The sequence below is a fragment of the Carassius auratus genome, chromosome 32 (assembly GCF_003368295.1).
Source record: "Carassius auratus strain Wakin chromosome 32, ASM336829v1, whole genome shotgun sequence".
NCBI lineage: Eukaryota > Metazoa > Chordata > Actinopteri > Cypriniformes > Cyprinidae > Carassius > Carassius auratus.
The window spans coordinates 25590447-25612144 of record NC_039274.1 but is presented as its reverse complement, the minus strand read 5'-3'; the positions used below and the strand labels follow the sequence as shown (position 1 = coordinate 25612144).

The window sequence follows — 21698 nt, the reverse complement described above, 5'->3', positions numbered from 1 at the left end:
TTACACATGTTTGAGTTCGCAGATGCCAACGCGACAACAACCTCCACCCTCCCCACCACCACCAGGATGGTCCTGTCCTTACCTTCCAGGGGGGTCTGCTGCGCCCCTGCCTTCGTCTTCAGGCAGGAAATGCAGATTCGCTACCCTCGGATTACGAACCATGGACGGGGCCTTCCGCCAAAGAAATTTATAATTGTGCTCGCTGAGCTGTCAATAAATGTATGCTTCGTACATTCCTCTATCTCCCAAGTCTTTCTGGTAGAACAATATTGAATGGAATTGATGAACACATATAATTTGAATTATTGAAATGTACACACTCACACACTTCAGTTAAGAGTAAGACCATCACACAAAGTTGTTTCTCCATTTTCTTCTTCAGGCGGAGACAATCATCAAGTTACAACCCAGTCTCATAAGGTTGTATAACATACACCTTGAAGTAGGGCACTGTCACATGATTCTGTTCACCTATCAGCCATTTCCTGGGCCTGACACAGTTCTTTATTCACCACACTTGCAACCACAGATTACAGTCATGCACTATGCTAAAATACAAACAAACGTGCTATATGCATTATTTTCTGGAAATGTATTTTGTTTATCAAGACAAATTCAAAGGTACAGTGGCTATGTAAGCATTTTGCATGTACCGCTAAATTAATTTTCATACACAAGCTTCAGTTTCCTTAGCCATTAAAGATGTAATTAATGATTCAATGTCAAATTATTCCTTTGTGTGATTTCGATATGATGTAAAGATGTTATCTGTTAATGTCAGCACTGTTTTTGGAGAGTTCCTAGAAGTTGTCCTTTAGCATATCTTGTGTTATATCAAATCTAATGGCCTCATTTATTTACCACATAGCCACTGTGTTCACCCCTATTTTCTCAAATGTATGTATTGGATACTAAATTATCTGAATGAGACTTTATTGATCTCTGACTATACATCAAATCTGGCATTGATTATAAACTAGATAGATACTAGCAAACCTATAAATGTTACTAAGTTCATGTGGGCCCTTTGCACTTATAATCTCTGCTACCACCTTGTGGTTTTTGGAAGTTAGCTCATGATCAGTTAGTTTAGATCTGTTTATTTAGATCAATTACTTTTCTCATTTTGAAAGTTAATCAAGACTCATGAAACAGACACTTAATCTGAACAAGCATCTATGCATTGAGAAGGTAATGTCAGTTTTATTTTTTTTATTTGTTGACTCAGTCAGTATAGTTTGCTTGTTTGTATTAATTGTTGATTGTGCAACACAACATTTCTTTGTGTGAGACTTCTAAAAGGACATGTTTTCATTAAAATCATATAAATATAATGGCAGTGATGAACAAGGGTTTTTTTCATCTTCAAATACTTCTTATATACAGCAATGGTGAAATACTGCAATATATTAGCAAAATATTGTACTATTATGTCATTATTTCAATGTCTTTCAACATTCATTGATTCATATAGTGATGTATTGGGGAAAATGTGTTGAAGGCTGAGAAAAGTGTTTTTGTGGCGTTACTGTTGCCACAGTAATTTGTGAGAAAATGAAATTAAAAGAATGTTGTACTATATCTTTATTTTCTAAGGCATATTTATTCACCTTTTTTGTCTATATGGCCTCACACACATACAAACATATGTACAAAATTAAATATGTACAAAAATAAATGGTTTCTGGAGAATAGCAGGTCATTTGATATTTTCAATATTTCAATATTTATTCAATATTTATGATGACATTCTCTGTACATTGTTTAGTGTGCTTTTGCAGTTTTATGTCGCTATACTAGTGGCAGAAAATCTAAATAAAATAGATTTTCTTAAGTACCAATACTTATATTTGTATAATTATATATATATATATATATATATATATATATATATATATATATATATATATATATATATATATATATATATATATATATATATATATATATATATATAATTTAAATATTTAAATATCTTTCAGCTTTGCTGTTGACATGCTAAACCAGAATACAGTGTGTCCTCAGGACGGCTCTCTCTCTCTTCACTCTCACTGAACTCATTTGCACAGTACTGTAAGTAATCTCCATGTTCTAAAATAAAAAATAAAATAAAAAAAACATTACAATAGTCAGATTACATATTACAGTCATATTTTGTCATATTACACATTATAGATGCTTTATCAAAGGCCTTATCAATGGTTTCTTTTTCTTTCTTTTTTTTATAATTACCTTATTTATTAACCCATCATCCTCATTAGTAGTCTGTATCTGTTGAGATTTTCTCCCTGTTTTGAATAGAGATTTAACAGTTTGTGAATTCAATTTTAAAAGAAAGAATAGTCATTGCTCACATATGGCCAAAAAAGAAAATTCAAATATTACAGAATAGTTGATTAAGAAATTTACTATTACAGTACATTTCTAATACACTATTTATAAGGCAATTTTTTACAATATAGAATAATAATATAAATTAGGCTCTTTAATAGAAGACTGTATAAATTCATATAAATGCTTACCATTTTTCCTCATGCAACAAAGTAGAATGTTGATGGTAAAACTTATTGCCAACAGTGCTGCAAGGCCGATTTGAATGAATAATAGCATGTTCTGACTCTCAAAGTTGTCTAAAGCAATAAATAAATAAATCACACAGGTATTTTGGAAAAGTTAAAATAAAACAAAATAAAATATCAAAAATATATTTTAAAAATCTTTTTTTACGTTTTTCTCACATTGTCAATATTATGTTCAAAAAGTGACCTGAAATAATATTACATATATTACACAATTAAAGAAATTTCCAAATATAAGTAGTAAAGATAATAAAATGCTCACACTTACCAGGACTGTGTTTAGAAACATTTCCGAATAAAATCTCCCCACATGTGGCCAGTGCACAGTAAGTTCCCGTTTGTGAGGAACTGAACATTTTCCTTGGGAGGTTGTAAATGCAGGTCGGTGAAAGACAGTCAGCTTCAGATCTGCCCACACATCCATCACTTGTGTTTCCATGAACATAAATAGATCCTGGAGGAGATTCTCCTGATCCGTGTTTGAACCAGTAGAGACGATTTTCACTTTCACTTTCATTTCCATGTCTTTCTAACTCATTTTGGATTGAACATTGCAGAGGAACATTTATCCCTGACTTAACTAATTCAATCTTGGGCAGCTTTAGACTCGTGGGTTTGCTGATTTGTGCTCCTAGAATGGATGATGTTTTGTATAAACAACAGTTTTTTCCCCATTTATCATAATAAAATAATTAATATGTAACAGGCATACACTAACTCACCTTTAATAGCCAGATGTGTTCCATTTCCAAATGTAATGATATTAGAGAAAGAGAAAGCACAGTAGTACGTGCCACAATCTGATTGTAAAGTGTTCACAATTCTCAGATTAAAACTACCAGTCCCTCTTAACACTTCAAAATGACTGCTGTTAAATTGATTGTGAAATTGGCTTTCTGATGAATGGAGAACAGAGGAAGCAATGAGACGTGGTTCTTCTCCAGTGACTTGCTTGTACCACAGTGCCATACTTAATTGTTTCGTTGTTAAAAGGCAGGACAAAACCACAGGATCTCCTTCATGAACTGATACAACTGGGTCCAGTTGTATAATGTCTCCATATATTATAACTGTTAATAGATTACAAATATAATTTGTAACATTTTGATGATCTTTAGAAAAGCTTTAGCCTTGTTTGTTAAATTTATATGAATATTATTGAAATGGCACTTACAGAATTCATATAAGAGGAAGATCGTCACACAAAGTTGTCTGTCCATTTTATCGTCATCCAGATCATTCTGTGCTCAGGCTCAAAAAAAAAAGTAGCTCACATAGGGTAAACTGTTCCATACACTTAAGATACCTTAAGATGACATGATTCTGTTCGTCAGCAAATCATCGCCCATTTCCTGAACTTGACACAGTTTTATGTGCAGAGCTTTCAACCCACACATTAAATCGATTAAGAAGACAAAAATGGAAATCCATTTAAAATATTAATTGTAGGATATTCATATATCATTTCCCTTTTTTCAAGAAAAGTGCATTTTATTTTATCAAACAAAAATTATGGTAAAACATGAATTTACATACTGTACAAACTACATGGACAAATAAAGTTAAATTGGGAGAGATTTAACTATCATCCTCTAACAAATGTTTATTATTATTTTTTTTTATTAGTAGTTTGATTCAGGCCAAATGTAAATAAAAATGCACTGCAACCTTTGACACAGAAAATCCCTGTCCATGGTCCTGAAATTACACAACACTTGGATGTCGTGCAGATTTGTTAGCATAAAAAGCATTATCATATTTTGATGCACCATAAATAGGGTTATAATAAATAAATGCAACATGATATCATTATATAGTACATGACATTACTTATGATCAACTTTGATTAGCTTTCATTAATGGGCCAGTGTTGATACATCCTTTATCACCTCTTCATTATGCAATAGAACTAATCACCAATATACATAATTTGTATATTTGTAAATACAGTATATGACATTTTTATGTTTTTAAATATTGAATGGGTCTGTGGTTTGAATCTATCTTATTACTTAACTTAGCTTTTGATAAATAAAGCTCCTGCACCTCAACTTAAAGGTGAAGTGTGTGCAGTTTTCAGTGCGTTTTTCAGTGTTAAAGGACTTTTTAAAATACTTGCTACATAATAAATATGTTAAAGTCTTTTATTACAGTTCATACTGAGACAACTTTACATAATGTCAACTTTAAGTAACATTAACTATTAGTAGGTAATTTTGAAACACCGTGGCTCTGTGGTGCTATCTAAACGTTGGCTTATCCGATTGTGTGAGTTTGAGGTTGGACCTCTTTGCCTGAACATGAAACCTTATGACATTATTATTATTTTCAATTTTATTTGTGTATTACATATTATACTTTGTCTTTTAATTTAAAATTTAAATTTAAATTAAAACCTTTTACGCACGCATTTTTCTGTATTTCATGTCTATTTTTGTCCTGCCATAGACAGACAAATCACACTAAGACAGCAGCATTTTGATCTGAATTATAATTTACACAAACAATAAACTGATAAACATGCACATCAGAAGTTAAGGTTCAACATGAGTTTGCATGAGCAAGTTAAACTGTACTTTTAAAAACTGTAAACCTTTGTTCAAACAGAGCAGTGTCCTTTGCGTTGTTTAACTTTTTGTTATTATTTTTTAACTAAAGCAGTGTCCTATGAGAACAAATGTTACACTTGAAATCAAATGCCTTTGTAGTTTCACCCCTCAGGCTTTCACAAGTGGTAGCAATGAACTAAGTCTAAGCTGCTGTAAATGCATGTGACTGCTTTTGACACCTTCTCTTTTTTTAGCAACGTCAGACGCTGTGGAAACTTTTGACCACTAAGATTGAGCCCTACTGAAGACAGCTTGATCTTTCCATTCTGTTGTGACTTTCATGCACTGACCACAAACACAACACAGAGATCAACAGTCTGCACTGTGAACTCTTAAATGAGGCTGGTGATCTCTCTGCTCTGTTTTCCACTGTAATGCTAAATAACACATAATATTAAAAACAATAATGAAAATAATCATTATAAAATATGGCATATCCTTATGCATTTGTCAGATGTTCTATGTATATATTAAGTATATATTACATGTTTAATACAGATAATATATATATATATATATTACCTCTTTAAAGATAATTAAAAACATATCACTAAACAAAATATTATATATGTACATATTTTTGAGGAATAAACTTTCAGTGTTATTGGTGTGATAAAATAGAAACTGTCCATAACTATATAAAGCAAACTCTAGCATCGATTGTTTATACTGAAGTTATGGAACAAATCAAATATATATAAATATATCAAAGTAACCACAAAAAACTTCAAACACTTACAATCAATTTCATATCTGTTGTGCAATATTCTAATTCGAATAGTGTTATTTTGCTCTTCTTGTCAGTTCTTCCTGTTTTCATCAGCAGGGGGAGCAGAATAAGTATAATTAAAATTTTTAAGTTTTAAAATTTAAGATTTACATGAGCTATGATGAAATCTATGCACCGTACATATTTTATTATGCTCTTATTTAACACTTATGCTTGTGCTGGAAATCATATACTTAAATAGGTGTTGTGGTCAACCGGCCCCGGCTTGTAACACTCTCATGCCATTTTATCTTTATCTTGAATTCAATAATTTTTTATTTCTTTTAATTAGCAATTGTATTTCTTTTTGGAACTGATTGGTTGTATGCTTCATTGATACGAGCTTATGCACATCAGTTTTTAAGTAAAAATAAGCATTATTCGTGGATAATATTGGTTAAATTCACTCTGACTGAAGCGCATAAGATCAGATCAGTGAGGCCTATGACCAATTAGTTCCAGAATTAAATACAAAACTTATGCTAACTGGAAGAAAACAATTTGATAAAAAAAAATAGTTTAATATTTGTTTATAATATTTTTATGCAAACACAATAACTGGGGACATACATGAATAAATATCTTTAGTGATATGTAACTAGTAAAACTGTCCAGTAAGATCTCAGATAATATTTTTTCTCTCTTTCTCTCTGTAGAAGTAGGGTGGGCTATTTGTGTTTTTTTGGTAATGGAAAGTAATGTGAAGACAAAGGTTGGTGATTTTGTGTGTGCGTGTGTGTGCCTGTGTGTGTGGCTTTGATGCAGCAAGAGTTGTGAAAGAAAAAATAAATGGGTCTTGTGTTGCGGGTGGAAACTACTTAAACCATGATGCATGTTCATGCTCACACTGAGAGCAAAGGTGCTGATCCATTTTCACTTTGTTACATTTATTACGTTTAATTTTTTTAAATATATATTTGTCACTTATTCTAATTATACATGTGTGTGTGTGTGTGTGTGTGTGGACACAAATTAGTGTAATGACATGGGTATTACACTGCTTCAGCAACATAAATGTGTTTTATGAGCTGTTTCTTAATAATTCCTAATTAAAATAGCTTTAAAAAGATAATAAACACTTTAAATACTTCAAATGCTGAAAAGTTTGTGTGAGGGGTAGGGTTAGGGTAAGAGGATAGAAAATACCGTTTGGACAGTATTAAAATCATTACATCTATGTAGAGTCCCAATAAACTATAACAATCAACATGAGTGTGTGCTTATTTCACAGGGACCATTCAAAATAACATTACTGCATGGTGTTAAGCTACAGCTCTATATACTACTATTACAAACATAAAAAATATTACCAACCAATAATCTAAAATTCAAAATACAATAATACAATATGTAAAAAAATCCAAATAACTAATTAAGTAAAATAATTTTACTCAAAATAATTAATAATTACAAGATTTGTGTCGTATGAATCGTGCATTGAATATGTATTTTGATCTAATTATACAAGATACAAAGCTGATCCGCTGATGTTCACCGGAGCAGGTTTAACTCTACACTAAGCAGGTTTTTCCTGTAACTCACTTAACAGGATATGATGTCATTCACTCACACAGCCCCTCTTTTAGTTTGACTCACGTGTTTGGCCTGACTGCTTTCCAGTCTGATGACTGATTTCATCTTCTCTTACTTTTCTGCCGGACTTCTGCTGGAGATTTTTCCGGGTGGGACTAATGTTTTCTTCTGTCTCTGATTTTAATCATGAGTAAAGCTTGTGCCACACAGTGAGGAGGGAGAGAGGGGGCTGAGTGGGTGTCAAACAGGCTAAAGGTACTGCAGACAGACAGTCTCATGCACATCAAATGGAAGAAGAGTGTCTCAAGCTCGTTTGTGTATTTTGAGCAACTGATTAAATCTCACCACAGTACTGGGGTGTAAACGGGGGTGTGATCTTGTGGTTTGTGGTGTAGTTTTATCAATCATTAAATTAGATCCCATCACCATTCACATTCGAAACAAATAAAAATAGCATAATTGTGAGTTTTTATCCCCATCCATGTAGCAATGGTATCTGAAAAAGAAATACAAAGAGCACGGGGGTCCGTTTCTGTCTTCTTATGAAGAAAAAACATGGCATATTGCTCAAATAACACTTTATTCACATGCAGAACAACATGAACATTAGAGAACACAGTAAGCATGAGCTAGTTGTCTGTGATTATTTTTACAGAATAAAGAGTCTAACTGTAAACATTTACGTTTAATATTTATTCAGAACATAACATAATCTCAATTATGATTTATCATATGGTATTTAAAGTGGCTCTGTTTAGCAAACAATATTTGCAATTATACATATTCAGTATTACGATACAGAGTTTTTATATTTCAGTCCGGAGTACTCCGTCGGCCTTTGACTCTCCTCTCGCTGCTGTCTTGAGTTTCGGCTTGGGAATTTTAAGGCAGCATAATTCAAATCGGAGGTCCTGTGGTACTAAAATAAAAGATATAAATATATTTAAGAAACGTTTCCATTAAGTGATGTACATCATCTAAGCCACAGTTGTCTAAATACTTGACCTTTAACATATCATTTTATCTGTCCAAGTAATACAAACCTGTACACTTGACACTATATCATCTGTAGCATGAACGGGTTGAGATGTGTTTCCTGTTAAAATATAAAATGATATATGATTTTTAGTACTTTGAAATGCCATTTCCAGGCATTATGTTAATTTTCTTTAATACATTTTACATGATAGTTCTGAATAATTAAAAATAGGTCATGTTTTCATTTTAATGTATATCCTTGTGTATTTAATATGATGTATTATTAATATAAATACATTAAAGTGAGCTGTTACCTTTCATCTTTTTCACACAAAGTAGAATATTACTGATGAAGCTTGCGGTCAGCAGTGCTGCAAGGCCAATTAGTACGTAGATATTTATGTGTTGGCCTTTACCTTCATCTGAAACAAGTAACACATAACTTGAATGCACCACATTTTGTGTCTTGCATACAGCATGCAATTAAAGAAGCATGTGATTAATTTTGCATCAACAGAAATTCAATATTACAGATGAACAACATGTTTTAAACACTTTATGGTACTCTCTGTGTTATACTACACAGTTTTAGATGTCAAAAGGTTTTGTCTTGACATTGTATGACACACAAGAAACTCAAACTTGGTCATCAATGGTAAAATGGCTGCTTAAGATACACAACTTGTTATAAATTGTATTAAATACACTTACCATAAGAAGCCAGATTAATTCCATTTCCAAATAAAATCTCCTTACACGTGACCACAGCACAGTAGTAAGTCCCATCATCAGAGGGCTTGATGTTTCTCAAAGAGAGACTGTAGACACAGCTCTTGGTAGGAGAAACAGTCATTGAGCTGTTTTTACAACTTCCTTGAGTGTAAATGATTCCTGAATGGGATTTTTCTAAACCCTGTTTGAACCAGTAGACTTTGTGATCATCTCCACAACTCTCTTGTTCATTTTGGATTGTACATAGTAGAGTTACATTTCCACCGGACGATGTTATTTCAGGGTGAGGCTGCTGTAGAATATGAATCCTGTTGGATTTAGAACCTGCTGAAGAAATATTATGAATTTGAGACTGTAAAACATTACAAATTTCATAAAGAGTTAGTCTAAATATTGATCACCCACCTCTAAGCACTAGATTAGTTCCTGCTCCAAAGTGGACAACATTAGAGAAAGAAACAGCACAGAAGTATGTAGCTGAATCAGATTCTGCCGTTTTTTGAATAGTCAAATTAAAGCTGCCACTCAATGTATCTACTCTAAAGCGTTTTGACTTTTCAAAATCATCATAAAGTACACTTTTTTGAGTCCAGTGATATGAAGAGGCTACAAGAACAGGTCTCTCTCCCAGAGTCTGTTTTAACCACATGACTCTATTCAGTTGTTCTTTTGGGTGAAAGCAGTATAATGTCACATCATCGCCTACTTGAACTGCTACATCTTCTGTCTGCCGAATACTTGTAGAATATTGCATTGCTGTAAATAATGCGAAGACATTTGTTGAAACATAAGCGACATAATAAAAAGTAAAGAAGGTTTAAGAAAAACTTGTGAAACCAAGTTTTGTACTTACATGGTTTATAAAAGAGAACACATACAATGAACAGAATGACATACATTTTCAGATGACCTTCAGAGCTCAACCTTAGATTCTCTGAAACCTTTCCTCTGCTTTGAGTGGAAGCATCATCACATCATTGCATTGGCTCTCTGAGCTAACATGTCATTGCTCATTTCCTTGTTTAACTTCTGCTTCTAACAGATGTGGAACATTATCATCAAATCTTTAATGATTTGTAAAGTATCTATTCTAATGTAGATCAGGATTTAAACAAAGTATCAATGACGCTATACATATTTAAAATAACTAGCATTGTTTAAACTCGATACACTGATCAGTTTCTACATTAGACAAAGGAAAATTCCCCTTTATAGTACATATCAGAGTAGGGCCAATAGATGTGGACTCACAAACACAAACACACACAAACACGAACTTGTTTTAATTTTGAAAGATTTTGATGAAAATATCACACTTTACAACAAATGCATAACCGATATTGATACATATTAAGTTGTGGTGCAACAACAACAAAGATCCACTTGGAATTTCTTGCAGTGGAAACTGCTTAACATTTACAGTATTTCAAGAGTTGGACTACAAACCCGTGATTTTAAACCCTGAAAGAAATGACATTTATATTGTAAAAGGATGAGGAGTTATGAACATAAATGGCAGGTGTGTTCAAATATTCAAATGAATGCAAATGAAGTGTTGAAGTGCTATTGTAAATCTTTATATAAAAGCATTTGCATGATGAATGATGAAAGAATATTCTGTAAGTGAATTTACATGAGCATAATATGTTGGAAATCAAGATAAAAATGTATATTTTTGTCTGCTTTTCTCTATTTGTGATACCTCACTGCCATCACCTGGTTGCTTGTAATAGTAGTATGCTACAATGTCACATGACCTCATCATATTGCATGTTTCAGCAAATGGCATCCAGTTGTCATCTTGGATATTTAAAACAGTTCAAATTTTGTTAAAACATCCAGTCAACAAGAACCAAAACTGACCATTTTTAATGCACTATTAATTGGTTCACATTGTCCTGGAAAATTTTTTATAATAATATTAATTTATTATTAGAAAATAAATAAACCTCTCCTTAGTTCAGCATCACCAGTCTTTCCCTGAAACTACTATAAAAACCTACACTTTTCTACAACTTTTTCTACCACTTTTCTACCATTTTTTTAGTGATCTGTGAAATCAAGTCCCGGCCTTCTTTTTTCTCCACAGTGAATTTCCTTTTTTACTCAAAAACATCCTGATGAATTTAATTAATCTGTCTGATCAAATAATGATTAAAGAAGTATATGTTCAAATATTGTATTTGATATTTTTCTATTACATTCTTAACACTGCAAATGAAAGGTCAAATCAAGTGCATTGCATTATGGATTACACTATTCAACATTACATGCTCTGTCAGCGAGAAAGTAACCATATTGTGTTAGAGATGAATAACCAAATAAGAAGGTTGACCTAAATCTAATTTTATTCGAGGTGATGAACACAGTGCTTTCACATCTAGTTACATCTTTACAGGATGTGGTTATGCTTTTATATAATTTTTCATGTCAGCTCCCAGAAGTGCTAATGTTAACACCCACAACACGTTTCTTGAAAAAAAAAACATGTTTAACACGATGCAGAATAAGCACAGACTATAATTAGAGACACAAATATGGAATATTACTAATGCACTCCTGGAGTTCAATATTATAAATATTATGGTACGTTTAAATGATCAGCAGCTATAAGTTTCATATCTTGTCTCGCAATGTCGGTACAGAGTACGTTGTGTCCTCTAAGGTCCTTTTTCTCTGACCTCTTTTAGTGGAAAGGTTCAGAGCAGCATAGTTAACGTCATCTGTGTTGCGGTACTACAAGAAAAAATTAGGAGACCTTTAATTTTTTTTTTCAGCACTCTATATTAACTTACGAGAGTTAACTGTTATTTATACATCTGATTGTCCAAACCTGAACTATTGTTGTATCGTCATTGGTAATCTGGATTTGTTGAGGCGTTCTATCTGTTAGAAGTCAAATAAAGCATTATGAGAAGATTTAAACTCTTCTGTTTGTTTGAACCCAGTATTGCATTTTATAACTGTTCTTTCTTAGAATTAGGTTTGACAATAATATTAATAATAATAATAATAGTGCTTAAACTGAAAGATTGCAAAAATTAAGAAGACACGTGGTCTTACCTTTTCTTCTCAATGGTATACAGAGCAAAATATTGATGGTAAAACTGACTGTGCACATCAATGCAAGGCCAATTATTATAAAATATGGCATCCTCTCGCTATTAAATTCATCTGAAACACAAGAAACATTGTGCAACTTTAGAGAGTGGGTTCAAAAATAGTTTGTCAAATTAAGTTTAATACCCACTATTTGTTACTGTTTAAACACATACAGTACTACACATACTACGGTACATAACTTATTGCATGTTGAATTAGATTGTAAATTATAGTCCTGCATGGATATGGTTATAAAGAGCATGACATTTATGTTTGATGTTCATTTGATTGGATTGGCCAATTTAAAATCTATTTAAATTTAAAACTAAAATGCTAAAGTTTCTTAGGATTAAGCGACTTTGTATAATATATCATATATATTGGTAGTAGCAGAAGTAGTAGAAGTTTCTAAACCAGAAGTATGTCACGCATCTGAATACAGAAAGTTCAGCAAACAAAAACACAATAATAATAATAACAACAGGAAAAAGGATTTGGACTAATCTATCTTATAAAAGCTTGGTATTATGTATAATTCTTATATAGTAAATTGTTTACGATATTTCTACTTTGCAAGTTGCTTCGGTTAAAAATGTGTCTGTTAAAAAATACTACTACTCAAACATAATGCACTTACCTTCAATGACCAACGTCGTGCCATTTCCAAATAAAACTTCATCACAAGTTACCACAGCGCAGTAGTACAGTCCAGCATCAGAGAGACCAACATTCATCTTAGGGAGGTTATAAAGACAGCTCTGCATAGGAGAGGAGGCAGCAGAGTTCTTCCCACACCCATTGTTCATGTCTCCATGAGTATAAACCATTCCTGGATGGATACTGTCTGAACTGCGTCTGTACCAGTAAACTAGTTGCACTCCATTCTCACACATCTTCCCTTCTACTGAGCACTGCAAAGTCACATTGCTTCCTGGCTTTATAACATTAAGCATAGGCTGTTGAATAACAGCAGGTTTGAGGTCTGCACCTATAAGGGGGGAAAAAAGAATGAACACTGACAATAAATGGAATCGTCCATCGAAAGGTTAAATATTATAACACTCACCTTTAACCAGCAAAACAGTTCCAGTGCTGAAGGAAATAACATTAGCAAAGGCAGCTCCACAGAAATACGTGCCTGAATCAGATTTCAAGGTTCTCAAGATGGTTAAATTAAAACTATAATCCTCTCTCACTGCATGAAAACGATGATTTGCTTCCAAGTCGGGAGAAAATTCATTTGGTTGAGAGTGGTGATATGATGACACTATTAGGAGAGGTTTCTCTCCAAGGACCTGTTTATACCATAGTACTCGGTGTAACTGATCATTTACAATGAGACAAGGTAATAATATATTCCCTCCCTCTTTCACGGTTAAAACCTGATCCACATGAGCAACATTGCAATTGAGTTCACCTGTTGAAAAAACGATTAACATAATTTTCAAAGATGACATGTAGATGATTAGTAAAAGAATGATTGAATGATGCATTGTTTTGTACTTACAGACTTCATGAAGAAAAAGAAAGAGCATCATGTAGATGTTATTATTCATTGTATCTTCGTCCTGGGTCTTCTGCACTTCTGTCTACATGAGGTTCTGAGTCTATGAATCAATTTGCTCTCTGAGGTACAGTATGACTTCATCATGTGACTCTATTGGTTCTCTGCATTCACAAATTACTGCCCCTTTCCTGAAGTAAGCTGCTAAGTATAGTATGTAAACAGCTGCAACTAGTAGACTTCTAATCTTACCAGAAGGCCAAATTAATGAAATGAAAGAGATGCTTAGGGTGACACCATGCAAAATCTAAATAACTATGTTACAATATTTTATGACATGTGAACTATAATATAAAATGACTGCAACACTGTAGGACAAGTACATGGTATGATGATACTAAAACATCAGAGCAGTCTTAAAAAGGAAGAAGAAAACAATCATTTGAAGGAGTGTTGTATGAAGATTATAGTTTCTTAAATGAAAGCTATTGTATGCTGTTACTACAGTATATAGTGAATAAAGAGTATTATCTGTAAATCTGTGTTTATGTGCAATGACATCTGACTGCCATCACCTGGAGGTGACTAGTAGTACATTTCAATATAACGCTGCACACATACTACATACTAGTATGTATATGCTACATCTACTATATCTTTTTTAATGTTTGGGTCACTGTTGTTGTTTTTTTTTTAAATAATACATTTGTTGTTGTTGTTGTTTGTTTAGGGTGGGGGGCGGTTATGGCAAGCTGTTTTTTCTCCTCATTTACAAAATGTTGCCCCTCTCCATGGTGCTGAATTTAATGGTAAGTTATTGTAAACACACAAATATTTTTTTCTCCATGTTTTAATGTGTACAATTTAGACACTGAATAACATGATGACCACACACTCCTATTGCCCTTTACAACAACATTAAAAAAAATCTACAAAAGACAGTAACAGACATTTGCCCCCATCACTTTGTCAACTTTAAACGTTTAAAATAGTAAAATAAATTTTAATCAATAAAAAAAAAAAAAATGAGTATATTGTCTTGCAACTGAATGTTCCAATGCTCATATGAGACCACGTAATGTGATAGTCCTTTTAAAAAATTAATAGCCAAAAAAAAAAACTTGACAAGCATTAAGAATGAGGAGATCCTTGTTTTATGTTTCTTGTTTGACGGACAGATGCATAGACGACAGAGGCTGCCTCTTCACGGCTTTTCATTTTTCGTATAGGCTGGTGTGGAGAGAACTGCAGCGATGCATAATTTTCCGAGTCTATGTCTGCAGCCTAATAAGAGAATGATATAATTTTAACAATACTAGTACTGTTTTATATATATATATATATATATATATATATATATATATATATATATATATATATAAAATATATAATACTCTATGTAACATAATATAATGTTCTGAATGGTTTATAAATGTATTAAATGATTCATGATTATAATTTTTATTTGACAGGTAAAGTTAGTGCTCTTTCCCCCATAGCTACATATAATGTAAAAGTATAAAGCTTACCTGGGCTGTAGACTGTACATGGTCAACACCTTCAGAATGTAACATAAAGGTGATATGATGATAAAATAATAAAAGTGAATATACAGTGCTGAATTTTCTATATTTCTGCATTAATATGACGCAAAAGATTATCTGGTTTTCATGTAAATCCTGAAAGTTGACAAATAGAACCCATATTACATATCTGTGAGTGTCAAAAAATGTGAGTGTCTAGGATTAGCAGTTAATTTGAAAGCGAAATTAGAGTCCATCTGTTAAGAGGTGTTTTAAATCAGTGGGATGGCTCAGGTGTCAGTGTGTGCCCTGTTACATTCAAAGAACATGGATCTATCAAAGTTTGATCATGTTTGTGGAAGTGTATATCATCGCACAAACAAAATAGATATCCAAGGACCTCAGAAAAATAGTTGTTGTTGCTCATCAGACTATAAACAAGCTACAGGTAGTCCAAAATGCAGCAGCTAGAGTCCTTACAAGGTCAAGAAAATTTGATCATACTACCCCAATTTTACAGTCTCTGCACTGGCTACCTATTAAGTTCCGTATCAATTACAAATTATCATTACTTACCTATAAGGCCCTGAATGGTTTAGCTCCTGCGTACCTAACCAGCCTTCTACCACGCTACAACCCATCACGCACCCTAAGGTCACAAAACGCTGGACTTTTGGTAGATCCTAGGATAGCAAAGTCCCCTAAAGCAGGTAGAGCTTTTTCACATTTGGCTCCCAAACTCTGGAATAGCCTTCCTGATAATGTTCGGGGTTCAGACACACTCTCTCTGTTTAAATCGAGATTAAAAATGCATCTCTTTCGCCAAGCATTCGAATAATGTATCTATTAAATTGTGACTGTAATTGCATCTGATCAAACGTGCTTTTTTATTCATTAGCTTGGGTTAAACTAATTTTAGTTCGTTGGATCAGCAGCTATGCTAATGATGTCTCTATTTTGTTTCTATTTTTCGCAACAGGATTTACATCCCGTGGTAACTAGGATTTACACAAGCTCCAGTCTGGATCCAGAACACCTGAGAAGAGATGATGCTGAGGACCTCAGATGATGCTAACCCTGAATCAACAAACAGACTAACAAATATTGCTACATGTGTGACTGCATCATATAATAATTATTAATTAATAATATTAATAATGTTCATCGTCTAGCTGACTACCTCTTGTATTAATTTTTTCTAAAAAATTCTGTCAAACGTGCACAAACTGACAGTCACCACCATAAGCTACTACTAAATATTGTAGAAACATAATTTTCTGTAAAGTTGCTTTGTAACGATTTGTATTGTAAAAAGCACTATACAAATAAACTTGAATTGAATTGAACTATAAAAGTAAACAAAACCATCTCTAAAGAGTTAATATTGAGGAAAATTATTATTATTATTATTATTATTATTATTATTAATAATTATTATTACAATTATTACCATCACCAGATCTGGTCTACCAGCAAAGATCGCTCTAAAAATAAAATGTGTAATAGTCTGCGAAGCTGCAAAGGACCTCAGGGTATCTTCTAAGTAGCTAAAGGCCTTTCTCACATTGGCTAATGTTAATGTTCATGTGTCCACCATCAGGAGAACACTTAACACCCATGATAGGCAGAGTTACAAGGAGAAAGCCACTGATCAAAAAAAAAAAAAAAAAACATTGCTGGCTGTCTGCAGTTTGCCAAAGGTCATGTGGACAAACCAGTGGGCTACTGGAGAAATGCTTTTTGGATGGATGAGTTCAAAATATACATTTTAGTTTAAATGAGAAGCGTTATATTTGGAGAAAGGAAAACACTGCATGCCGGCATTAGAATCTTATCCCATCTGTGAAACATGGTGTTAGTAGTATCATGGTTTGGGTCTGTCAAGAACAGATTGTCATCATTGATTGAACAACAAATTCTGAATTAAATTAAACCACCAAATTCTAAAGGAAACCTTCAGGACATCTGTCTGAGAACGAGTCTCGAGAGAAAGTGGATCATGTAGCAAGACAACAGCCTCAAGCACATAAGTCATTTTGCAGATTATATTTTGGGTCATATTTATGCAGAAATATATATACACACACACACACACGTATACTGTTCATTTTGGTTATAATATAATTAAGGCAATATTTATATTTTTGTTAAATGTTTTTAGACAAAGATTTAAAATTGTACTTTTTTAAGTTAATTTTAAATAAAATTTTACCTCTGTGTGTAGATCTTCTCCATAACAGCGCCATGATTATATTCACTATCAGTGATATCACTAATACAGCAGAAAGCAGTGTGATGATATAAGCCATTGTTTTCTGGGGAACAACTGGGGGGGAAAAAATTAATTTTCTAATCTTAATATAAACAGTCCAAATGGAAATATTTCCTATTTTCTATTTCGTAATTTTGGAAGTTCATGGAAAACTAAATACTGATTTAGGAAATCCATTGGCAGAATATGAAACAGATATTACGAATAAAGAGGTATGTGAGCAATAAAAGCATGCTTTACCATCAGCTATCAATTTAGTTCCATTTCCAACGATTAGCTTTCCACATGTGACCACGCTGCAAAAGTACGTTTCATCACTGGCGAGGCTTTTGGGGACTTTGTGCACACAGCTCTGTACAGTTGATCCAGTCACAGAGATCGTCTCACACTGATCCTTTCTATCTCCATCAGCGTAAATGATTCCTGAATGGGACTCTCTTGGTTTGTATCTTAGCCAGTAGACACTCTGCCCTCCCGAACAACTCTCACCAAATATTGAACAATGAAGAGTCACTGAGTCTCCTACATGATGTGAGTCCAAAACAGGATGCTGAATTATTTTAACCGGCTTTGCATCTATGATGAAAAATAATATACTTTACAGTAGCAGTAATAATAAAACAAGTCTTTTAATCAAACTTACATTCCAAGTTTCCACTCACCATCAACTGTCAGATAAGTTCCCCCTCCAAAGTACAGCTTCTCATACAGTAGCACACCACAGTGATAATAGGCAGCATCTCTGGAGTTAATCTTGTTGAATATTAATGTAGATTTCTTGTCATCAACTTTGAATTGAAGTCTTGATTCATTGAGAACTTCTCCTTGAAGTTTTATCTCCTTGTAATATGTGGAAACTATAGGGTTCAACTTTCGTCCTGGGATTTGTTTCAGCCAAAACCAGGCCACAACTGGATCGGCGGTTGTGTGGCATTCCAGGATGACCGAACCACCCATAGATGCTGTGATTGAGACGTTTGGCTGAAAAACACTGGGGATCATAGATGCACCTGAAATAAACAGAAAAAAAGTCATGATGAGTCCAGGAAAGTCAACCATTTTACCTTTTTTTTAATATACATATATAATGTAGTTCGTACATCTGAGGCATAATAGACATTTGGGAGTTTAATGTAAATTAATCTAATAAACAATAGTTTGAAAATAACTGAATAATAACAATCTTATTTTTTGTGATGTATAATGAATAATCTTTCAAGGTTATTGACACTAATCAAATAAGCACATTTGTGACACTGATCGTGTTAACTCTTTTGTAGAGACAATCTTCTGCCAAAGTACATAATGCTCTTTGGATCATTATGAAATCATGCTTGAAAACATGACATCAGCTCGAGTGCTGCTCCTATTAATTTAAAAAAAAAGTACCGGATACTTCTAAATGTATTTTTTAGTTAAACTTTTAAACTCAAGATATTTTGTCATTATAATTGGTAATAAAACATATTTAAAACATTGTCAAATATTTCTAAAAAGCCACAAAAATACTAAACAAATAAATAAATGATAATATGTACATGCATAGATTACTTACATGATATGCAAGACATAAGAATATATGCACGCAGAGCAAACATCTTGAGAGCTGGCATTAGAGAAGTCTCCATCCTGAGGACAAAAGGAGAATATGATATGATTTATTTCATCATGTATGCAAATTACCCACACTACGAAACAAGTTCTCATTGGTCGTGTGAAGTTATAATCATATAAACCTTCTTGGTCTTGTAACTTGACACCCCCTCGTCCTAATTAACGTTTCCCATGAACAAGTCTTTGACCTAGTGGACTTCTTGCAGTCAACACAGTACAAAACGCCATTCCCCAAAACACAGATAATCCTTATTAATTCATGTTCTGAAAAGAGAAATTACAAAATGCACACTGAACGAAATTCCTGTAGGGAACTCTATTATCCATGAGATCTTTGGGACCCTATGACACCACATTGTGTTATATCTAGTTATTCGATACACAGTGGAAACAGATCAGTTGAATGCTGTGAATGTTTATGGATAAGCAACCAAATGTCACATATTGTATAATATAACAACCAGATTCTTTATCTAAAGGTCAAAAGGTCAGCAAACAGCTTTGTATCTTTATGTTTTGCATTTTAGAAGATGTGCAGTATAAAGTAAATGTACATAACCTCTGTCGGTTACAGTCATTTGTTTGTGTAAGTTGGTTTACTTTTATAGACAGTTAAATTTTGGGGGTCTGAGGGGGCTTTTGTGGTTGGTTTGGGTAGGCCATAAGTGGTTAACCGCTTCAGAACTGAACTCTTTTGGTCACCCTGAATTTTTCAAAATATCTTATTTATGACACACAGTTTGGATATTTTCTTGTAAATTACAGAATTTTCATTTTTTGAGTGGACTATCCCTTTAATAAAGCAGATAATGGGTGAATAATGTTTATCATTTGTGATGGCTACTGATGGACTCCCTACATTGTTCAAACTGCTTAAAGGGATAGTTCACTTTAAAATTAATTCATAAATGAAATTCTGCTTATTTACTCACTATTTTCTGACCATAGAGTGGAAGTCAATGGAAGCACCATCTTTCATTTTTACTTTCTTCAAAATATCCTTTTGCATATGTGTTCCCCAAAAGAAAGAAAGTCATACAAGTTGGAACCAATAATGACAGATTTTTCTTTTTGTGAAATATCTCTTTAAACACCTATAACTAATGTTAGTGAAATGAGAAAACACAACGTTTGAGTTTCGCACTCAATCATTTGCAATCAATTTAATTAATTTGGACTTTTCACCAGACAAACATCATTCACTGTTTCTATGACATCACAGAAATAAACTACCTCACAACAAAAGTATTTTAAAATCATAATGAATGTCTATAATATTAGCAGGCTAGGACTGAGAGTGGCACTTCTATTAATAGCATTGTGTAGCTTGTGCATGTCTCAGCAGTTTTCTCCAACACTTGTGTAGGTACATTTATTGTAAAAGATCATTGGTGGCACAAGCGCAAACACACATAAACAGAAATCAGGTCAGCACAACACACATCCTGAAACAGAAACAAGTGAGGATCTGCTATCGCTTTTGTGCAAAAACCACAACGTTAGACCATTGCACATACAGAGACCTATTTTGCAGCTGACCGCAAAGAGCACACTTTGACCATTCTGAGCGGTAGGAAATTATGTGGGTTGGTTATCACACGTGAAAACACCTAGATAAACATCCTTTGTGTGTTGGGGGGGGGGGGTGTGTGTGTGTGTGTGTGTTGGTGTGTAAAAATCTTTTACACACAAAAACATATTAGAGTATCTAATATTATTTAATATTTAAAAAGGTAAATGTTAAATTTTACCACAAACCCCTGTATTGCTTTGTAAATTTTATAGCATTTACCATCCAAGTAGATGCAACAGAAATCAATTTTCATTTGCAATTCCATCAACTGGAATCATTTCCAATTGAACTATCTGCTGCCATCAGTATGACACCTGTTTAATTGAAACACTTGAAGCCTGATGTTTTAAGCAACACCATTGTGCATAACCTCATCATTATGCATATTGCCATTCCAGACACATGATGCTATAGCTATTAACAGTGTGGACCACATACAACAATATCACTAATTATCATTTCTGTGTCATAAGGGAGAAGAGTGGATCAGTGGATCATTAAAAATAGCTTTTTTTCATAAACATTACATTTGAATTTCACTAAATGAAATAATATAATATATAATAATATAATAAACCTTATTATATATATAGTCCCTTTAAAAGTGGCATGTTGAAACACATTACATAAAAATATTACATTAAAAGATACACATAACAGGGCAGGCAGTTAAAAACAAAACAAAAAAAGACAATATAATAAAAAACAAAATAATCTATAATAAAAATAATATATTTTAATGGACGATTTAAATTACTTATTCTTTATTCTTATTCTGCATTCCTAATCTCAGAGAACAGGGAATTCCACAATTTAGGAACAAAGAGAAAAAGCCAGATCACCCACGGTTTTTAGCCATGTTGTTTGACATGACCAGCTACAGAAGAGCGTAGAGCAAGTGTAGGAGTGT

The 21698-nt window shown here is 33.1% G+C and overlaps 4 protein-coding genes and 1 pseudogene across 4 annotated transcripts; all 5 read right to left on the bottom strand.

Moving 5' to 3' along the window:
• Positions 1-1998: 1998 nt before the first annotated feature.
• Positions 1999-3816, bottom strand: LOC113052518 (uncharacterized). Its single transcript, XM_026216928.1, has 6 exons — positions 3754-3816; positions 3302-3649; positions 2848-3210; positions 2523-2630; positions 2233-2288; positions 1999-2091 (listed from the first exon to the last, which is right to left on the bottom strand). Exons 1-6 carry the CDS (start codon positions 3797-3799, stop codon positions 1999-2001), a joined length of 1014 nt encoding a protein of 337 aa, XP_026072713.1. The 5' UTR covers positions 3800-3816.
• Positions 3817-8128: 4312 nt separating this feature from the next.
• On the bottom strand, positions 8129-9738 carry LOC113052517 (uncharacterized; the record flags this gene model as incomplete). The annotated part of the gene is made up of 5 exons (XM_026216927.1): positions 8129-8409; positions 8534-8586; positions 8783-8890; positions 9180-9524; positions 9606-9738. Coding segments are annotated over 5 exons (768 nt in total), but the record flags the coding sequence as incomplete, so codon positions are not given.
• Positions 9739-11572: 1834 nt separating this feature from the next.
• LOC113052515 (uncharacterized) lies at positions 11573-13965 on the bottom strand. Its single transcript, XM_026216926.1, has 6 exons — positions 13810-13965; positions 13369-13719; positions 12940-13290; positions 12264-12374; positions 12034-12086; positions 11573-11936 (listed from the first exon to the last, which is right to left on the bottom strand). Exons 1-6 carry the CDS (start codon positions 13856-13858, stop codon positions 11817-11819), a joined length of 1035 nt encoding a protein of 344 aa, XP_026072711.1. The 5' UTR covers positions 13859-13965; the 3' UTR covers positions 11573-11816.
• Positions 13966-14560: 595 nt separating this feature from the next.
• Positions 14561-19222, bottom strand: LOC113052514 (uncharacterized). Its single transcript, XM_026216925.1, has 6 exons — positions 19157-19222; positions 18264-18611; positions 17842-18177; positions 17542-17655; positions 15336-15364; positions 14561-15090 (listed from the first exon to the last, which is right to left on the bottom strand). Exons 1-6 carry the CDS (start codon positions 19212-19214, stop codon positions 14938-14940), a joined length of 1038 nt encoding a protein of 345 aa, XP_026072710.1. The 5' UTR covers positions 19215-19222; the 3' UTR covers positions 14561-14937.
• Positions 19214-21698, bottom strand: part of LOC113052411 (UPF0687 protein C20orf27 homolog) — a 14477-nt pseudogene continuing 11992 nt past the window's right edge.